The sequence below is a fragment of the Pungitius pungitius genome, chromosome 1, assembly GCF_949316345.1.
Source record: "Pungitius pungitius chromosome 1, fPunPun2.1, whole genome shotgun sequence".
Classification (NCBI taxonomy): Eukaryota; Metazoa; Chordata; class Actinopteri; order Perciformes; family Gasterosteidae; genus Pungitius; species Pungitius pungitius.
The window spans coordinates 22,733,524-22,750,727 of NC_084900.1; the positions used below are offsets into that span (position 1 = coordinate 22,733,524).

The 17,204-nt window shown below is 42.6% G+C and overlaps 3 protein-coding genes across 4 annotated transcripts; all 3 read left to right on the forward strand.

Moving 5' to 3' along the window:
* Positions 1-1,448: 1,448 nt before the first annotated feature.
* Positions 1,449-5,550, forward strand: sike1 (suppressor of IKBKE 1). The gene is made up of 5 exons (XM_037481014.2): positions 1,449-1,891; positions 2,316-2,421; positions 2,493-2,635; positions 2,871-2,984; positions 4,665-5,550. Exons 1-5 carry the CDS (start codon positions 1,733-1,735, stop codon positions 4,788-4,790), a joined length of 648 nt encoding a protein of 215 aa, XP_037336911.1. The 5' UTR covers positions 1,449-1,732; the 3' UTR covers positions 4,791-5,550.
* A 140-nt stretch (positions 5,551-5,690) lies between these two features.
* On the forward strand, positions 5,691-8,792 carry micos10 (mitochondrial contact site and cristae organizing system subunit 10). Of its 2 annotated transcripts, none has more exons than XM_037481015.2 (4): positions 5,691-5,995; positions 7,952-7,999; positions 8,358-8,464; positions 8,552-8,792. In XM_037481015.2, the coding sequence occupies exons 1-4, from the start codon at positions 5,932-5,934 to the stop codon at positions 8,558-8,560; spliced, it is 228 nt and encodes a 75-aa protein (XP_037336912.2). In that variant the 5' UTR covers positions 5,691-5,931; the 3' UTR covers positions 8,561-8,792. The 2 variants fall into 2 exon arrangements, with proteins under 2 accessions (XP_037336912.2, XP_037336913.2); XM_037481016.2 differs by having other exon boundaries at positions 8,558-8,792.
* A 3,116-nt stretch (positions 8,793-11,908) lies between these two features.
* Positions 11,909-17,195, forward strand: htr6 (5-hydroxytryptamine (serotonin) receptor 6). The gene is made up of 3 exons (XM_037481013.2): positions 11,909-13,512; positions 14,914-15,048; positions 16,839-17,195. Exons 1-3 carry the CDS (start codon positions 12,598-12,600, stop codon positions 17,193-17,195), a joined length of 1,407 nt encoding a protein of 468 aa, XP_037336910.2. The 5' UTR covers positions 11,909-12,597.
* The last annotated feature ends 9 nt before the right edge of the window (positions 17,196-17,204 follow it).

The window sequence follows — 17,204 nt, forward strand, 5'->3', positions numbered from 1 at the left end:
TGGCGTCAAAAAAGTTCACGGTGACCGTCCGAACATGGAATGCGGCCGAGGGATGTTTTTCCCGTGTTGTGGCAAACACATGAACAGCTTAACGCGGTTTTGCGTTACGTGTGGTCGGTGTTTTGATTTGTTAAAGGACTCGGACCAGACGGAAACACCAGACATACTGCATCATTGCGTTCAATATTTTAACGAGGGTCACTCGTACGCTGTAACCGTGGACATGATGTCTAGTCTACACGGTGTAAACATCAGCTTGAGGACTCTTAAAAGTAAACTGAACGAAGCGGGGTTGTACCGCAGAAAGGATTATTCCTCGCCAAACGCCGTTGTTACGTGCCTACTGGTTTTTGAACCTACTGGTTTGGCTACGCGTGCGTGTTTGTTTTGCCCCGACTATAGTTTTTCTCGATTGTTTAGACACATTTTCTTAAAGCATGCCTCATTCTCTCAGAACTCTACACACAAATCAAAAAACACACACATAATGGGCAAACCCCCTCAATACTCCTGCACAATTAAACTACATTCAAAACAATGTAATTTCTTCTCAAAATGGTATTTTGTTTTCAAATGACACACACAAACCATCAAATGAATGGAAAACAATTCTCCATTCATCATGACTTTGACCTTTTTTTGTTCAGTGTTACACTGAGTGTGTCACTACAGACAGTACATACATATGTGTTGTAAAATATTTTAGAATATTGATTTTATACTCAGAACACACAAATAAATGGTAAAATATATTTTATGCATCTTCCATAGCTTGGAGAAGGGGGATATGCGTTTGTGGATTTCGGTCAAACACTTTCCATCTCCAGGCAGAAAAGAATTCCTCCATAGCTTTGGTCAACCAAAGTGGCTCGGATTTCATCAGAGTTTACGGTCCTTGGCCTTCCTCGACCTTGTCCTCCCCCCGTCCTCCTCCTCCTCCTCTTACTCTCACTCCTCTGGCTTTGTTTCTAATGTTGTCATCCATTGTTCCAAAACAGAAGAGCTCACCTGTTGCCCTTTTATGCTAAAGCTCTAATTTCTAATTGTAACACGGTGTGACAGGTGTTTGCCCATGTGACGAGTCAGTGTGCATAGTAGGGAAATTGACTTTAGAATTTTGAATGACAGTGTTTTTCTTGTGAAAACAAAATTTTCTTTGTGAAAATTGTGCAGAGAATGCAGAGAATTGTGTGTAGTGTTTTGAAAAAAGTGTGTTTTAGAACTGCAATTTGAGTGTAAAGCAAGAATTGTGCTTGTAGTTTAGCGGAATTGGTTCAGGGGGTTGGTGCATGAGTTACATGTTGTGGTCATTGTGCGTCAAGTACCAGTATTTGTGTGTAAACAATCGAGAAAAACTGTAAATCTCCCAATTGCTGCTGTCAAACGTCCACTGGTCTCTCCAGTAGGTGGCGGTGTATACCTTGAACTTTGTGTGCGACTCGGAGATAATAAAGGCCAAGAGGATGCGGAAGTGACGTCATCGTTCAGCCTAACACGGAAACGGTCCACGGCAATAAAACAGAAGGACAAATTAATTATTTGTACGTAGTGTACTTATTCTGTGTTACTACAATTTTTCCAGAAGACCCGCGATATTAGACACGTGAATAAAAAGGTATTGGAACGGCCTCGGCTAACCAAGGCTACAGAGCCAACGTTAGCTTACGCTGCTGGTAAAAGTTAAAGTAGCCCGTCTACGGTAGCGCGCGCACAGGATTTGACAGATTCCAGTATGGCCTGCACCTTGGAAAAAGTGTTGGGCGATGCCCGGACCCTCCTCGAGAGGCTGAAAGAGCACGACCTGGCCGCGGAGGGACTGATAGAGCAGTCCGGGGCTCTCAGTCAGAGAGTGCAGGGCATGAAAGAGGTGGGAAATGCCCTCCCAGATAAGGTAAGGGCAAGTAACGTCAACGTCACAGAGTGCTGCTCTACTCAAATTAACTCTTTATATTTCTCGTACACCTGCATGCTTAAGAAAACTACAGCAATGTTAAATTCCTTTACCACTGAGTGGAGTTTTGACTGACATTCACTGACAGCCGTTTCCTTTGATACGTTGCTCTCTTTCTGTGACTAGCTGTTTTTGGTTGTATGTTTTACCCTTTTTCGCTTTAACAAGCACAATGCTTGAATAACGTTCCCAGCTGTCTTAACATATCTAAATGTCATGGACATATGTTGTACTTCTGCAGTATGTTGTCTTCTAGTTTGTCAACTGTTTATTATAGTATTCATATACGCCTCTTCACACTTATTCTTAATATTCCTATGATTTAATGTTAAAACCCTTGCCTCGTGGTGCTCTTTCTTCTCAGCACACAGAAGAAACTTCAGAAATTCAGGAGCTGCTAAAATACAAGCCCCATGTGCTTCTGGCACAGGAAAACACTCAAATCAAGGATCTACAGCAGGAGAATAAAGGTACGAAAAATCCCAAATCATGTTCTGCTTTTTGACATCTTTGCAAATGTTCTTTGTGACTGTGTCGGCAGAACTGTGGTTATCTCTGGAAGAACACCAGTATGCCCTAGAGTTGATCATGGGGCGATACCGCAAGCAGATGCTGCAGCTGATGATGGCCAAGAAGGAGCTGGACACCAAACCCGTGCTCAACCTTCACGAGAACCACGCCAAAGTACGCTGGCTGCGGTGACAGTTTTGATGAAATTGGGCTTTCTTGTTTCTTGTTCTTCTGGCTTTGTATCCTTATGGTTGAAATGCTCTTATTGAAAGCCACTTTGGTTTAAAGTGACATGTAATGTTCAAATTCCTTTATTATAGGTTAGGATTTACTTTAAGGATTAATTTGCAAACAGAAAAAAATGCGTTGATTTTGTCAAAGGTTTGTGTGTTTTGTGACTGTCCTCAAGGAGGTGCAGAGCCAGGTGGAGCGGATATGTGAGATGGGCCAGGTGATGAGAAGAGCAGTGCAGGTGGACGACCAGCACTACTGCTCTGTCGCAGAGAGGCTCGCCCAGCTCGAGGTAAGCACAGTGCTTCCGCACAATATGGAACTAGTTCAAAAACTGAAACTCTGTGTCTCAAGGGGAAATACAGCGAATGCAGTCATGAAAAACCTGGAAAAGTCATGGAATTGTAAAATGCTAATTTCCAGGCCTGGAAAAGTCATGGAAAAAAATAAAATCCCAAAAGTCATGGAAATTTGTTAAAATGTATTTTTTCATGTGACTCATTTAAGATACATTTCAAATAATCCATATGGGTTTAAAGAGAGAAGCTTTAAATGTGCGCAGGACGCTCTCATACTCGCAGCACAAATAGTTCGCCCTGTGGTTGTGTGAAGCGTCAACTTAATATACAATTAATGAATTCTGTCACACTGTAGATTACCGATATGCTCTCGTGCCTCATGCAGCTCTTCTATGTTGCACCTGCTGCATTCATGACGTCAATACATCAAGACACATAAGGAGCGTCAATCCAACATAAATGCTTTCAATATATGTTACATACCTTTAGTTGGAGAACAATGAGCATAAATTAAATGATTAATATTCCCCAAATTCCAACAAAGTAATGCATACACTTCTGGCTCTTACAGAGAATCTGTAGTATACTGTTAAAAGTTCCTATATTGTCCATAATTTGAAGTTAAAAAAAAGTATTGGTTCAGGCACTCTTTAGGCACTGGTATGTTTTAAAAGTATCGTTTTAGCACCCGGTATCAGGAAACCGCCAAACGATACGCACCCATAGTGGATAATTGTAAACATAAAAAACATACTTTCTTGGGGCCTAATTTAATGTAGGGGAAACACTGTGTATACCTTTTGGAATTCTCATTGTTAGTTTAAGTATTTTCTCACTTTTTTATGTTTAAACCCGAGATTTCAAAAACGTTTGGTCATGGAAATTTAGTTTGAAGTCATGGAAAAGTCATGGAAATCCGTTGGTCAATATGTGCATGCACACTGCAGCCACAATTGATTAGATACCTGCGTTTTATTGTCATAGATTTACCTTTGTAATCACTTTAGAAAGCACAAAACTACACACATTTGATCATTTTGGAGGCAGAATTCCACTGGGTGCAACCTTTGAACTAGTGACTCCTCCTCGTGCACTTTGCTCTCTACTCTCCATCATTTCACGGCTGTGTTTGAAGTGCCAACAACCTCCCCACATGAAGCCAGGACCTTTTCCAAACCTCAGTCTATTAGGGACACAGCGGTGGTCCTCTGCTGACTGTGTGCCGCGCAGGGTAGATGTTGAGATGTAAGTAGCCTAGCAGCTAGCTCAGCTTGCAGTGAGTAAAGTGGTTCCCCTTCTGATTTACACATGGAGGATTCCTCTGCACAGTTCTCCGCTCTATGTCACACATGTTTTTTTACTTTCAATGAAAAAAGCTCTCCCCATCTTCAACTACCGTCTTGGCCTCTCTAATCTAACTGACTGCAGCACGCAGCTGGTTTCATGTCAGTGGTCAACACACACCGGAAGTAGATGAGGTTGCAGTAACTGCGCTAAAATATTTAATCGCATTGAACTATGTCACAATAATACCAAAGATCAACGCTATAACAGCCCTATTACGTAGACATACAATACATGATTGCACCATTTTTGATACAAATGGTTTTACTCTCAGAACTTCATCTGGACAATTTTCTGAAAAAATGATGTAGTTTTTCTGTCCTGCTTAGATTGAGAATAAAGAGCTGCGAGACCTCCTGGCCATCAGCAAGAGCTCCGTGAAGGCAGCGAGAGAAGGAACCAGCCAGGCGACAGCAGCGCAGGAACCGCCCCCTCAGCCGGGGCCTTATGAGTGACATTAACCGCCTGTGTGGGAACTGTGGTCAGGGCAACGAGTCGTTCCGATTTAATGATCTCTTGATGATCTACCGCATTGACCGCATTCTTATTTTTGACATTGAGTGAAATACAGTCAAATCACAGCACATTGTTTTTTGTAGCAAAGGCCACTTGAATACACCATTGAGGTTGTCCGATGCATTTACCAGCAGGTGTATCTGGATGAACGCTATTGAGCAAAGACAAGTTTTCTGTCTGAGGACACATTTTCTACCTCTTTCGTGCCCCTTTGATGTTAACACACACTCACAACACGTTACATACTCATAACCACAACTACTATGAGTTCACTTGAAGGCCATTGAGAAGCCGACTTGTAGTCTGCAACATTCTAAGAGGCCGTGCTTGTTAATAAGTCTGTCAACCAGATGACTTTTGGGCTGTTTCACACCGTTTTCCTGCTGAGGAGTGACCTTTGAGTGATCGTTTGTACCTGGTTGTCTCTCATGTGATGAATTTGATACTTTTGTCAGTCTGTTTTGTAAAATTCACATACAAGGTCTCCCAGCTGATAGCACATCTTTATTTAAAGGTAACACTTTTAAAAAATGCCAAGTTTTTGTGTAACTGTTTTCAAATTGTATGTGTCAGATATTATATATTGTCATCTCAGGAAATCTGTGTTAATTAGGGGGAACATGCTGTAGTGACTTCACGGCTATTTACTGATCTGTGTCAAAAGAAACTTTCAAATACATTTGCAATAAAAATGTTTGTGTGAATTATCTCTGCTTCATCGTACGTAGACATTCAATACTGGAGTTGTTATGTATTTCCTTACCGCAAGGTGGCGACATGGAGCCGCTTTGATTTTAAGGCATCGCGAGGCTTGAGAAGTGGCGTAATGCTGCATTCATGTACACAGCTATATAGGAGCTTTTCCTTTTGTCGATTTTTTTGTGCGGCATATATTTTTAAACACCAAGGGACAATTAAGTACGCTTTTTAACGACTGGTGACCTAAGCACGCATCACTTTGTCACGTACCCCTGCGTTCAAAGGATTAGAAGACTGTTCCAACAGCACTTGAACGCAGCATCCAGCAGAGCTGCGTTTGATACTTCCAGCCTTGAGCGAGAAGCTAACTTCACATTCAGCATGTCTGAAAAGGAGCTGGGGAAAAAGTGGGACCGATGCTTGGCAGACGGTGCCATTAAATTCGGTAAATATCTCAGCATACATTGCTATGTCCTGCATTGAGAACACAGAAAACCGCAGCTTTTTTACTGTGTTCCACAGCGTTCATTTAAGGTTACTGAACATACGGCTAACTAGCTAGCCATAAATGGCTCGCAAAGGGCAAGTGAATACCCAGTCAGATACTTATGACTTAATGTTATTTAGTCCCATTCATAGAACTATTGCTGATTCCGAAGTCTAATTAACGTTTGCGCTAATGCTCCTCGTAAATATTCGCATTTTTCTGAGAGATCTCGAAAGAATAATTGAAGTGCCCTTCAGAAAATAACGCATTCCTGCTTATCGAGAAAGTACACATGCCAAGACATAAAAATAGGGTGTTTTACGGTACAATAGCGCACACTTTTGAATTCGGAATGCATACTCATCGTTAATATTGATACCATGTAAACTTTTCATTGCCACACCTGACATAACTCAGTTTGCACAACGAACTTGATATAGAAATTACCACAGCAGGCTGTGCTCATTTATTAAAGCTTTGTGAATCACTCATAAAATTGACATAGACAAATGGATCATGCAATACAGGTCCTTCTAAAAAAATAGCATATTGTGATAATTCATTATTTTCCATAATGTAATGATAAAAATTAAACTTTCATATATTTTAGATTCATTGCACACAAAGTGAAATATTTCAGGTCTTTTATTGTGTTAATACTGATGATTTTGGCATACAGCTCATGAGAACCCCAAATTCCTATCAAATTAACATATTTCTTCCGACCAATAAAAGAAGTGTTTTTAATACAAACCTTCAAATAATTATGTTCAGTAATGCAATACTTGGTCAGGAATCCTTTTGCAGAAATGACTGCTTCAATGCGGCGTGGCATGGAGGCAATCAGCCTGTGGCACTGCTGAGGTGTTATGGAGGCCCAGGATGCTTCGATAGCGGCCTTAAGCTCATCCAGAGTGTTGAGTCTTGCGTCTCTCAACTTTCTCTTCACAATATCCCACAGATTCTCTATGGGGTTCAGGTCAGGAGAGTTGGCAGGCCAATTGAGCACAGTAATACCATGGTCAGTAAACCATTTACCAGTGGTTTTGGCACTGTGAGCAGGTGCCAGGTCATGCTGAAAAACGAAATCTTCATCTCCATAAAAGCTTTTCAGCAGATGGAAGCATGAAGTGCTCCAAAATCTCCTGATAGCTAGCTGCATTGACCCTGCCCTTGATAAAACACAGTGGACCAACACCTGCAGCTGACATGGCACCCCAGACCATCACTGACTGTTGGTACTTGCCACTGGACTGGACATTTTGGCATTTCCTTCTCCCCAGTCTTCCTTCAGACTCTGGCACCTTGATTTCCGACATGCAAAATTTGCTTTCATCCGAAAAAAGTCTCTGTGTCTTACCCTCTCGCTTGAGGGGTGTCAATGATGGCCTTCTGGTTGGCAGTCTTACCCATGATTGCGGTTTTGAGTAATGAACCAGGCTGGGAGTTTTTAAAAGCCTCAGGAATCTTTTGCAGGTGTTTAGAGTTAATTAGTTGATTCAGATGATTAGGTTAATAGCTCGTTTAGAGAACCTTTTCATGATATGCTAATTTTTGGGGTTTTCATGAGCTGTATGCCAAAATCATAAGTATTAAAACAATAAAAGACCTGAAATATTTCAGTTGGTGTGCAATGAATCTAAAATATATGAAAGTTAAATTTGTATCATTACATTATGGAAAATAAAGTCTTGTAGTGTTGGTTGCTGCCGTCCTACCACAGAAGAGTGGAAGTTCTCCAGAGCTCGGGCTATGGCTTTAGGAAAAAGACACATGTGTACCCAACCACAAAGTATGAGATAAAGAAAAATGCACACAATTGATGCATTTCAGCATTATGCAGTTAACTGTTTCAAGTTGGGTTGTTATCCATGTCATGGGGGAGCTATTTTTTATTTTCCCTTCTGTTTTCAGGCACCGGGCTCGGGTTAGGAATCGTTTTTTCTGTTCTGTTCTTCAAACGTAAGTACTGTCTGCATCTTGAACCGTTAAGCTAAGGCTCCGAGGTACTTGCCATGATGAGCAGAGCTGAGAGCAATGCTCGGACATTGTCAGCCAGATCTAGTGGAACACATTATTCAACCTGAGTTCATAATTGAGTGTGTGTGTGTGTGTGTGTGTGTGGTGCTTTTATTGATTGACAAGCATCAACACCAACGCATTCAAAAGAAAAAGAGCATGTGAATATTAAAGGTTAGTGCGGGGGGGGGGGAGGATTTCACAACAGGAGTGTGAAAGTAATTTCACACGCCACCTCTGCTGGGTTTTATAAAAGCTGTGACACGCTTGAGAAGAGATAAAGTACCTGTTTCGTTTGTAGGGCACACTTGGCCGATTTCATTCTGCTCGGGAGCGGGACTTGGCATGGCTTACTCCAACTGTCAGAATGACCTGCGGTCCGCGTACCTGCTGCACAGAAGCGAAAAGGTTTGTTTGTGCAATAAAACACATTCTAAGGAACAACTGACAGTAATCTCTTTATTTATGAAACTGATTTCTGTTTTTTTTCCAAAGGAGCAGTAGCTGGAAATCATCGAGGGACTGTCGTTTTTATTCATTCGACTTTTTTTGTTTGGCCCGTGGGAGATTGGCCATTTGCATTATTCTACAATCAGATTCCTGTTGAACGATCCGTCCCATTATGACTCTGTGTGATTGTATCTGCCCAATTAGGACAGTGTAATTTAATAAAATAATCATGACAAAAAATGTAATCCCCCTGATTTGCTGTATAATAAATTAAAACATTTCAACTCATAGAATTAAGAAAGAAAAGTCACATAATGCATTATACAAGCTAGATCTGCTCTTGTGTTAATGCAGATTTAAAAAGGTGGGCTTTCTGATCTGAACCGGTGTCGGAGAGTCATCAGCCGCTCATCAAGTGGGGAAGGACGTTAAGGGGCATCGTGATGGAGGAAATTTGTCCCTTGTGAGGGGCCATAGAAATGATTAAGCTTTGCACTTCATATTTGGAAATGCATTTCCTGCTGAAAATGCGTTGGAATGCAGAAAGCTGAAATTAATTTCAGAAAGTTGCTTAAAGTACAGAAATGAAACAAGCTGAAATTATTCTAAACATTGCTGAAAGAATAGAAATCGAAGAAGCTGAAATACATTTAAAAATTGCTGAAAATACAGAAATGAGAAAAGCTGAAATGAACTTGAAAGAATTGCAAAAAAAACAAATGAGAGAAGCTTCTATGAATTTGAAAAAATACAGAAATAATAAAAGCTGAAATTAATTTAAACATTGCTGAAAGAATAGAAATAGGAAAAGCTGAGAATTAAAAAATACATTTTTTGTAGTGATATAAGGTTTAGTACTAGTTATAGTTGTAATTGTGGTACTAGCAGTAGAAGAAGTAAGTAGTAGTTTTACTAGTATTTGAAAGCAATTGTGGTGTGCCTGTATGGAAGTAAATCTGTCATCGGGTTTTGAAAGAAAAAGGTGAATTTCTAGCACTGCATATGTATGCATTGAAATTATGTATCTGAATGTTTTTCAACGTTAAAATTTTCAACCCCAAATAATTCAACCGCAAAAAATTCAACCACAACATCCCGGACCTCAAGGAAGAGCAATCGATTCTAGATTCAACAACAGGAGCCTGCGTCAAGCAAAAGGAGCGAGCACCTATTACAACTTCGGCTTGTCGGCAGCATGGTGACCGGATTGTAGCCATGTCCAGTAATAATGGGGCTTTGTAGTAGCTTTGTTAGCTAGCTAGCATTGATGTCTGCTTCCGTTAGCACGGCTCGTTAATGGCGCTCTCCCATGTTTGAAATATCTAAACGTCCTGCCTCCACATTACTTACATTCTGCTCGTCCCGGGTCTCTGTCCCAACTCATGACGTGCACGTCCATACAGTATGTACCGTTAGCTAACCACGGTTAAATCTACACGTGGTTTAAGAGGATTTGAAAACATTGAAACTCCATTTTAAAACCATGTTAAAGAAGTTTATGATTTTAATTAATATACGCGGAAGAAATAGAATAAGTTGAATAAAGATTCGAAGAACAATACTTGGAATGCATCAATGCATTCCAACAATTAGACAGGACTATTGAAATGCTGGAGTGCAAATGATTTGCATCCCGAAAATGCCTTTGTTTGATATTGTATTCCAGCGCTCCTCTCTGGAAGTGGATAATTGTCTGGGGTTAAAATAATTATGTATGAGTCACAGAAAAATACTTTTACTTTTAGCACAAATCTACTATTGATGGACTTGCTCCTAAATTATCTGTCGGCTTTAATGTACAAAATGTCAAACGTTTTAATGTTTCACTGATTAATGAGTCACAGTGAACCTTTTTTAGGAATAAGAGATCTAGACTTTTTGACACTGTCAAATATAAAATAAAATGAAGACTATCAATTTGTCTAAATTAGACCGGTGCAGCTCATTCTCGCACAAGTTGCACCAAGATGTTTTACGAAGTTCAACAACTGAACGTTGAAAGTGAAATATTCCTGTAACTGAAGAAGTGTGTGAATGCTTCAAGGCTCAACATGATTTGGCCAGAATGTTAGTTGAAAGTATATAAGGGCTACAGTGATTAATAACCAACCAATCGTCAAGCTGCTAATGGAAAATGATCAATGACACATTAGAAAATCAGTGCTATTGTTAGCAGTTAAGGGGTTGCGCCAATTGGCACATTCAATTACGTAATGCCTTTAAAAATCTTCACCTTTATACCAGTATTTGTTACTTTGTTTGTCTGCATTTACACTTGGTTTAGCCAGCTATATGTCTCTCTCTCTTTATGCATCTTAAATTCAACGGAAGAAACAATAACATAGGCTAGACGCAGGTATGAAGTCGTATATTTATGCAACTGACGTCATACAGTCCAACCAATTACAATCAAAGCCATTCATAAATTGATCTTTTTGTGATGCAGTCTGGTCAGCCTTTTAAGTTTGGTTATGTTTTAAGATGCTGTCTCCAATTGAGCTATATGCAACTGTAGACCGAACCGAGACCCCAAACTTTGATAAAGAGGCCCAAATGCAATAATGAGAGGGCTGTCCCAATGATCCTTCCTTCTTTCATAGCTTCTCTGGTTGCAGGGTCTGAATGAGATCAGGAAGTAAACATGGACCCAAGCTGTTGCCTAGCAACCTTATTATGTTAAGCACAAAAATTGAAAGATTCTGACAGACCATAGAGACAGCAGGTGTCTGTTAGACACCCAGAAAAAAATAAGTAATAACAAATTATAGTATATAAACATTTTATTAGAAACATAAACTACAAGTATGAACTCGGCAATCAGCAAGATAAGTCTCCTGTAAATCAGAAGTGGCAGAAAGTAGACAATGGCTTGTATTTTTGTTTCACTCTCCTAGCCACCGGAGAACTAACGTTACTTTGCTGGTGTGTAGCGTTACGCGCCTGAATGCCAGTTGCCACCTCTAACACAGCAGAAGAGGTGACATGTGGCCTGGTATGTCCTTTTCCAGACCGTACACACACCTCTACTTGTATCCAGGCTGTCTTTCAAATCACTAATTATATATAAGGACCTGTATTCCATTGGTAAATACCCTTCCTACTAATATTCAAAAACAAAAACTGTTTCAATGACTCCTTCAAAGATCTGACACTCAGAAAAACCGATGCCCTAATAGTGTAAGCACCATGACCAAACATGGAAAGAGACCACCCACACCAATGCCCATGCTAAAAGATTTGCATATCGTGGTCGTGATTTGCGGCATGGTTATGCATTAGCAGCTCAATGCTTTGACACGCTCCGTCTCAGAAGCTGTGCGCTCTGGCTGGGAGGCGCGCTGGAGTGGCCGACACAGGGATTAACAGGAGCGGGGGTGGGGTGGGGGGGGGGATCTAAAGGATGGGGTGCAAGGATCATGATACCTGTAGGGCACTTGTGAGCGGTGCCCTGCTCACAAACGGATGCTTTCTGCTCTGCCTTTTTGCTGTTGCCGCGAATGAAAAGGACCTGCGAAAGAAAGGCAGCAGAGCCCCGGCTGCGCAATGGAAGCTGTGAAATTCCACTTCTGAGAAGTGAGGGATGGTTTGGACTCGGTCGTGGCTCTCTTTGTCTTCAGTAGTTCTGAATGCCTGGTCGGGCTCATCTCTCTGTGTGCCCTCCTCCAGCGACTGTCATCACTGTGACATGATGCTCTCCAACGCCTCTGCCAGCCGCCGAAGGGCTCATTCTGTCTCTTAGCTGTGGACGAGGCAGGGACACGCCGGCCAGCATGGAGAGACGAGTGAATCTGTGTTGGTGATTTGTGTCACTGTGCCGGTGGCTGTGGAAGTAAACCACCAGGGCACCTGGACATATTCCTGCCAGAAGGGACATGGAGAAATATTTACCCATCGGAAAGAGTCTGGTCAGCCTTGACAGGAACATGGACGGATGGCTTCTCGACACCTCGGTAACTCATTTTAATTCGCCAATGTCCAGAAAGTGAGCGCTCTGGCTGCAAAGGGAGAACCAGCTAAGATGTGTTACATCTAGTGGCACCTGAAGAGGAACCCTTGAGAGCTGGTGTCGTCGATTGTCGCCAACCGGCACCATGAGCGACTCCCACTTGTCTGGCTCCATGGGAAGCTACAACATCAGCTCTCTCTCCACCAGCGCTTGGAACGTCACTGGCAGCGGCCCGTGGTTGCTTGCCTTCATGCTGACCGCCATCATCCTCATGACGGTCTGCGGCAACATGTTGCTCATCGCCGTGGTGTTTGCCCATCGCTCTTTGCGCTGCACATCAAACTGCTTCCTGGTGTCTCTGTTCCTTTCCGACCTGATGGTGGCGGTGGTGGTCATGCCGCCGGCCATGCTCAACGTCCTGTGTGGAGCCTGGGTGCTTTGGCCGGCCTTTTGCCCCATTTGGCTCTGCTTTGACGTCATGTGCTGCAGCGCGTCCATTCTCAACCTTTGCGTGATAAGCCTGGACCGCTACCTCTTCATCATCTCGCCGCTGCGCTACAAGCAGAGGATGACGCCGCCCCGGGCGTTGCTTCTGGTGGGAGCTGCTTGGGGGTTGGCGGCGTTGGCGTCCTTCCTGCCCATCGAGATGAAATGGCACAGCTTGGGCCACGGGAGTGGAAACGGGTCGGCCCCGGGGGTCGCCGGGGACAACATCAGCTCGTACTATGACACGCTGTACCCAGCATCCTACTTTCAGCTGTCACCATCGGGGGGCCTTTCCTTCCAGTGCCGCCTGCGGGTCACCTTGCCCTTTGCCCTGGTGGCATCCGTGCTCACGTTCTTTCTGCCCTCCAGTGCCATTTGCTTCACTTACTGTCGGATCCTCCTGGCGGCGAGGAGGCAAGCTAAGAGGGTCGCGGCGCTGAGCCACCCGCCACACCCGCACCCCTCTCCTGGCGAGCCTTCCAGGCCTCCCTCGCCCGGGGTGGCCGTGGGGCAAGCTCACCAGGACGTAGATGACTGCAGTCCCCAGGAGCCTCCTGTGTCACAGAATGTCCCGGTAAGCGGTAATGCAATACCAGCCAACGTAGATGTATGTTAGAAGGTGGAGTGCTGACCCAGACTGATGAGTAACATTCTTTTCCAAGCAAATAGTTGATGGCTTTCAGTGAAGTACACCGCGATGAGAGTATTGAAAAGATTGATTCTGTGAGTCGAGCAGGTGGCACTAAGATAATAACCTAATTGCAGTTGTCCATCTATTACAAGAGTTCTGTAGTGTGTCTTTTCCTTGACTTTTTGAAGGTTGTTCACTTAATGATGCCAATTATGCCGTTGAAATCCACTCCTACGTTCAATATCATCTGAATGCAGCTATTATAAACCTGGAGATGTTCTTTGATTCTTTTATTTGACCTCTCCCAGACCTACACTGCCCTGATGTGCTCAATGATGAAGGTACCTTGGACATCACCTAATTTGGAAGTACATCTGAAAGGATGAAACCACTTTGTGTTTGACATCTTAAGGGTTTACAGCCTATCCGAGGACGCTATTTAGTAATGACTTAACCGAGCTTTAATCATCATTATCAGGGTATACAAATAATCAAGAGATAACAGTGAAAGGGAAGAGGCATAAAACCTGCCAAATATTTTGGAGAGGAAAGAACAGAGAGTGAGTTAGATGTGCTGGCCCCATCTGATAGGATCACAGCCTCATAGTCTGTCACAAATGTTAGAGTAAAACCTAACACACACACACACACACACACCAGACTAGCCAGTTCTAAATAAATTCTGTATACTGTAAAATCATGTCACTCTTTTGGTCCCAAAATATTCTGTATATTCTTGTTCCATTCTCAATACACACACTTGTATGCACAAACTTCAGTAAAGATTTGAAATAAATGACATAGGATTCAACAATGTTTGTAAGCTGTGGAGCTACAGATTAGCATAGCTTAGCATAAAGACTGGAGGCAGGTGGAAACCGCAGACTGGCATTAAAATTGTGGTCTGTAAAAATCTAGTTTTCTATCTGGTGTTTTTGTATATGTGTATATACACTGTATTTTATCAGTGAGAGTCATTTTAATGAATTAAGAGCAGCTTTTGGCTAAGCTAAGCTAACTAGCTGCTTACTCTGGCTTCATATTTAGCTTACAGGGTGTTATCAATCTTCAAACCTAAGAAAGTCAAATAGGCTTATCTCCTACAATCAATGACAATTGCCTAATTTCAAAATTAGGCAATTGAAAATTCAAAAAAAAAAATTCAAAAAAATGAAACAGCTTCAAGCAAATTTAATGTAATAATTCATGTTTCCTTCTTGTCCAAATGACAATAAACACGTTTAGTGAAGCGTTACGTAGGGAATACTGATGTAGGGGAGGGAGATTTAAAGCACATGTTTCTAAATACCTGAAGAATTGACCATTTCTCTCTCGTTTCCGCAGCCCTCAGTGAACAGTGAGCGTCGTCTGGCTCACAGACAGGGTCGCAGGGCACTGAAGGCCAGTCTGACTCTGGGAGTCCTCCTGGGACTCTTCTTCAGTGCTTGGCTGCCCTTTTTCATCACAAACATGGCCCAGGTGAGTATAGAGGGACCAGATACCAACTCCAATGATATCAATGACATTGTAAACATACAGGTAACGCAACATAGTGGTACGTGTCCATTTGCCTAAATGCCCAGCATTTACAGTGTGAGCCTCGGAGTCCTCTTTTGTACATTTTTGGTCAGTTTTCTCACAAATGTATAAATTGTGGTATAAATGCTAAAGAAAGAAGGAAAGGAAAATAATAAACACACTTGGATACCGGTCTATTTTTGTATCGACAGCCTTGGCGTCACAGAGTTGCCAAGTTATCTAACGAGTAAATAGATTGGCATTTCAGCTTTGTGTGGCTGAGTCACTCCAAAGCCCAGAACACAACGCACCACAGCACCATTTATATTTGGCCTTTTTTCTCTAGTTGTTGATTTTTCTTCTCTGATCGGACTGAGCACCGGTTATTAGTCAGCAGACCAACTGTCACACTCGGTGCTGGTGCAGGATGCAGTGAGGACTCAGGCGCAGAGTTTTTCAATCAAAAGTGCTCTTTATTCTCAAACTAATAACGTGCTCCAACAACGAGGGACATATAGACAATGACGCGACAGGGGACAACAGGCACACAGGGCTTAAATACACAAGGGAGGTGCAGGTGATTGGACACAGGTGGAGACAATCACGCAATCACAAGACAAGGCAGGAAGTGAAGTTACCCAGGACCACAAGAGACATGAAACTTCAAACTAAAACAGGAAGCGAAGCCAAACCGTGACACCAACATTGGTGGCCATGAAATACTTTGATTAGACTAAATGGATGTCGGAAAACAGCCTAGTCTTAATTTGGAAATGACACTTGGCCTGTTTTTTCAAGCTTTCAATGATCTCGTCACTTGGATTTCCCATCTGTGCCCTCTCGCTTCTCCCCTGCATTATGTAGAGCACAGAGACACGACTGTGTCTGCGCTCTCCTTTCCTTTCTCACTCAATGTGGTGTGTGAAACACAACCCCCCCCCCACCTCCCGATCTTATTCCCACAGCCTCCCCGTCTCATCTTGATAGTATTGGAAGCTCTCCTTTAACAGCTGTCTCCTCCTTCACTGTTTTTCTTTGAACCTATAGTGGTTAAGCTTATGATTGGGCTTTTAAAACAGCCAAGCGCAAATGTAGTTACAAGTTCTACTCAGGGTAAATTAGATTTTGGATGTAGGAAAACAAGTGATGGACGGCTTATGTGACGATCTGGCCTCTTCTTTTTCTCTAAGGGTTTTAGACTCAGCTATTCCAAATTCATAGTGAATAAATAAACACGTGTTGAAGGTATGGGAAATAAATCAAGATTACATTCGATTTTAAATATATACGTTTCAATTATGTCTTAATGTCCGTATTTTTAAATGTATTTGTTTATTTAGTTGCCTATAACCTAAATTTTAAATTTCCAAAAGATGCAGAGTAAATTAAAATTTGCTATAAATAAATGTTTTTGTAATAAATAAATCCAGACTGTACATTTTTTAATACGTGTTGAATAAATCAATTGTGCAAGGAATTAAAAATACAGATTAATATGCAAAATTAGCAGAAATAAATGTTTTCTGATGAATGTAAACAAATAAATGTGCACTGTAAATCTGGGTAAATACAGACATTCAAACAAATAAATTCAATGGACAATTAATGAATGCATTTACTGCATTGATTCCTATCTCTCTTTCATGGTCGCTCATTCGATAATAATGAAAAGGTGTGTGTCCTTGAAGCCTTAGACTCAATATTCTTCTGACTATATAACGCCTGTGTTGCTCTCTGCCGTCTTCATGCAGGCAGTGTGCGAGTGCGTCCCCATGGCGCTCTTCGACGCCATCACTTGGCTGGGCTACTGCAACAGCACCATGAACCCCATCATCTACCCGCTGTTCATGCGGGACTTCAAGCGGGCGCTGGGGAGGCTCCTGCCCTGCTGTTCCTCGCAGTTGCCCCGGAGGCCCTCGCCGGCGCTCTCGCTCTCCCTCCGCAACTCCGGGGAGCAGAACGCCGCCAGCAGCCTCCCGTCCCTGCTGGCCTCCGACCCCACGCACCCCCCCGCCACCGCCACCGACGCGGTCAACCTGCTGGACGCCGAGCACGCTGGCGTCGAGTTGCCCCTACTTCTGCCCAATCAGGTGGATGCCCGGGATTGAATGGCGGCC

What these genes read in the sequence shown, in the direction of transcription:
- sike1 (XM_037481014.2), top strand. Translation starts at nt 1,733, where the DNA reads ATGGCCTGCACCTTGGAAAAAGTGTTGGGCGATGCCCGGACCCTCCTC. An exon ending in TCTACAGCAGGAGAATAAAG is followed by an intron (nt 2,422 to 2,492) that starts GTACGAAAAATC and finishes CTGTGTCGGCAG; the next exon opens with AACTGTGGTTATCTCTGGAA. An exon ending in AGAGGCTCGCCCAGCTCGAG is followed by an intron (nt 2,985 to 4,664) that starts GTAAGCACAGTG and finishes TGTCCTGCTTAG; the next exon opens with ATTGAGAATAAAGAGCTGCG.
- micos10 (XM_037481015.2), top strand. Translation starts at nt 5,932, where the DNA reads ATGTCTGAAAAGGAGCTGGGGAAAAAGTGGGACCGATGCTTGGCAGAC. An exon ending in AGACGGTGCCATTAAATTCG is followed by an intron (nt 5,996 to 7,951) that starts GTAAATATCTCA and finishes TTCTGTTTTCAG; the next exon opens with GCACCGGGCTCGGGTTAGGA. An exon ending in TTCTGTTCTGTTCTTCAAAC is followed by an intron (nt 8,000 to 8,357) that starts GTAAGTACTGTC and finishes TTTCGTTTGTAG; the next exon opens with GGCACACTTGGCCGATTTCA.
- htr6 (XM_037481013.2), top strand. Translation starts at nt 12,598, where the DNA reads ATGAGCGACTCCCACTTGTCTGGCTCCATGGGAAGCTACAACATCAGC. An exon ending in CTGTGTCACAGAATGTCCCG is followed by an intron (nt 13,513 to 14,913) that starts GTAAGCGGTAAT and finishes TCGTTTCCGCAG; the next exon opens with CCCTCAGTGAACAGTGAGCG. An exon ending in TCATCACAAACATGGCCCAG is followed by an intron (nt 15,049 to 16,838) that starts GTGAGTATAGAG and finishes GTCTTCATGCAG; the next exon opens with GCAGTGTGCGAGTGCGTCCC.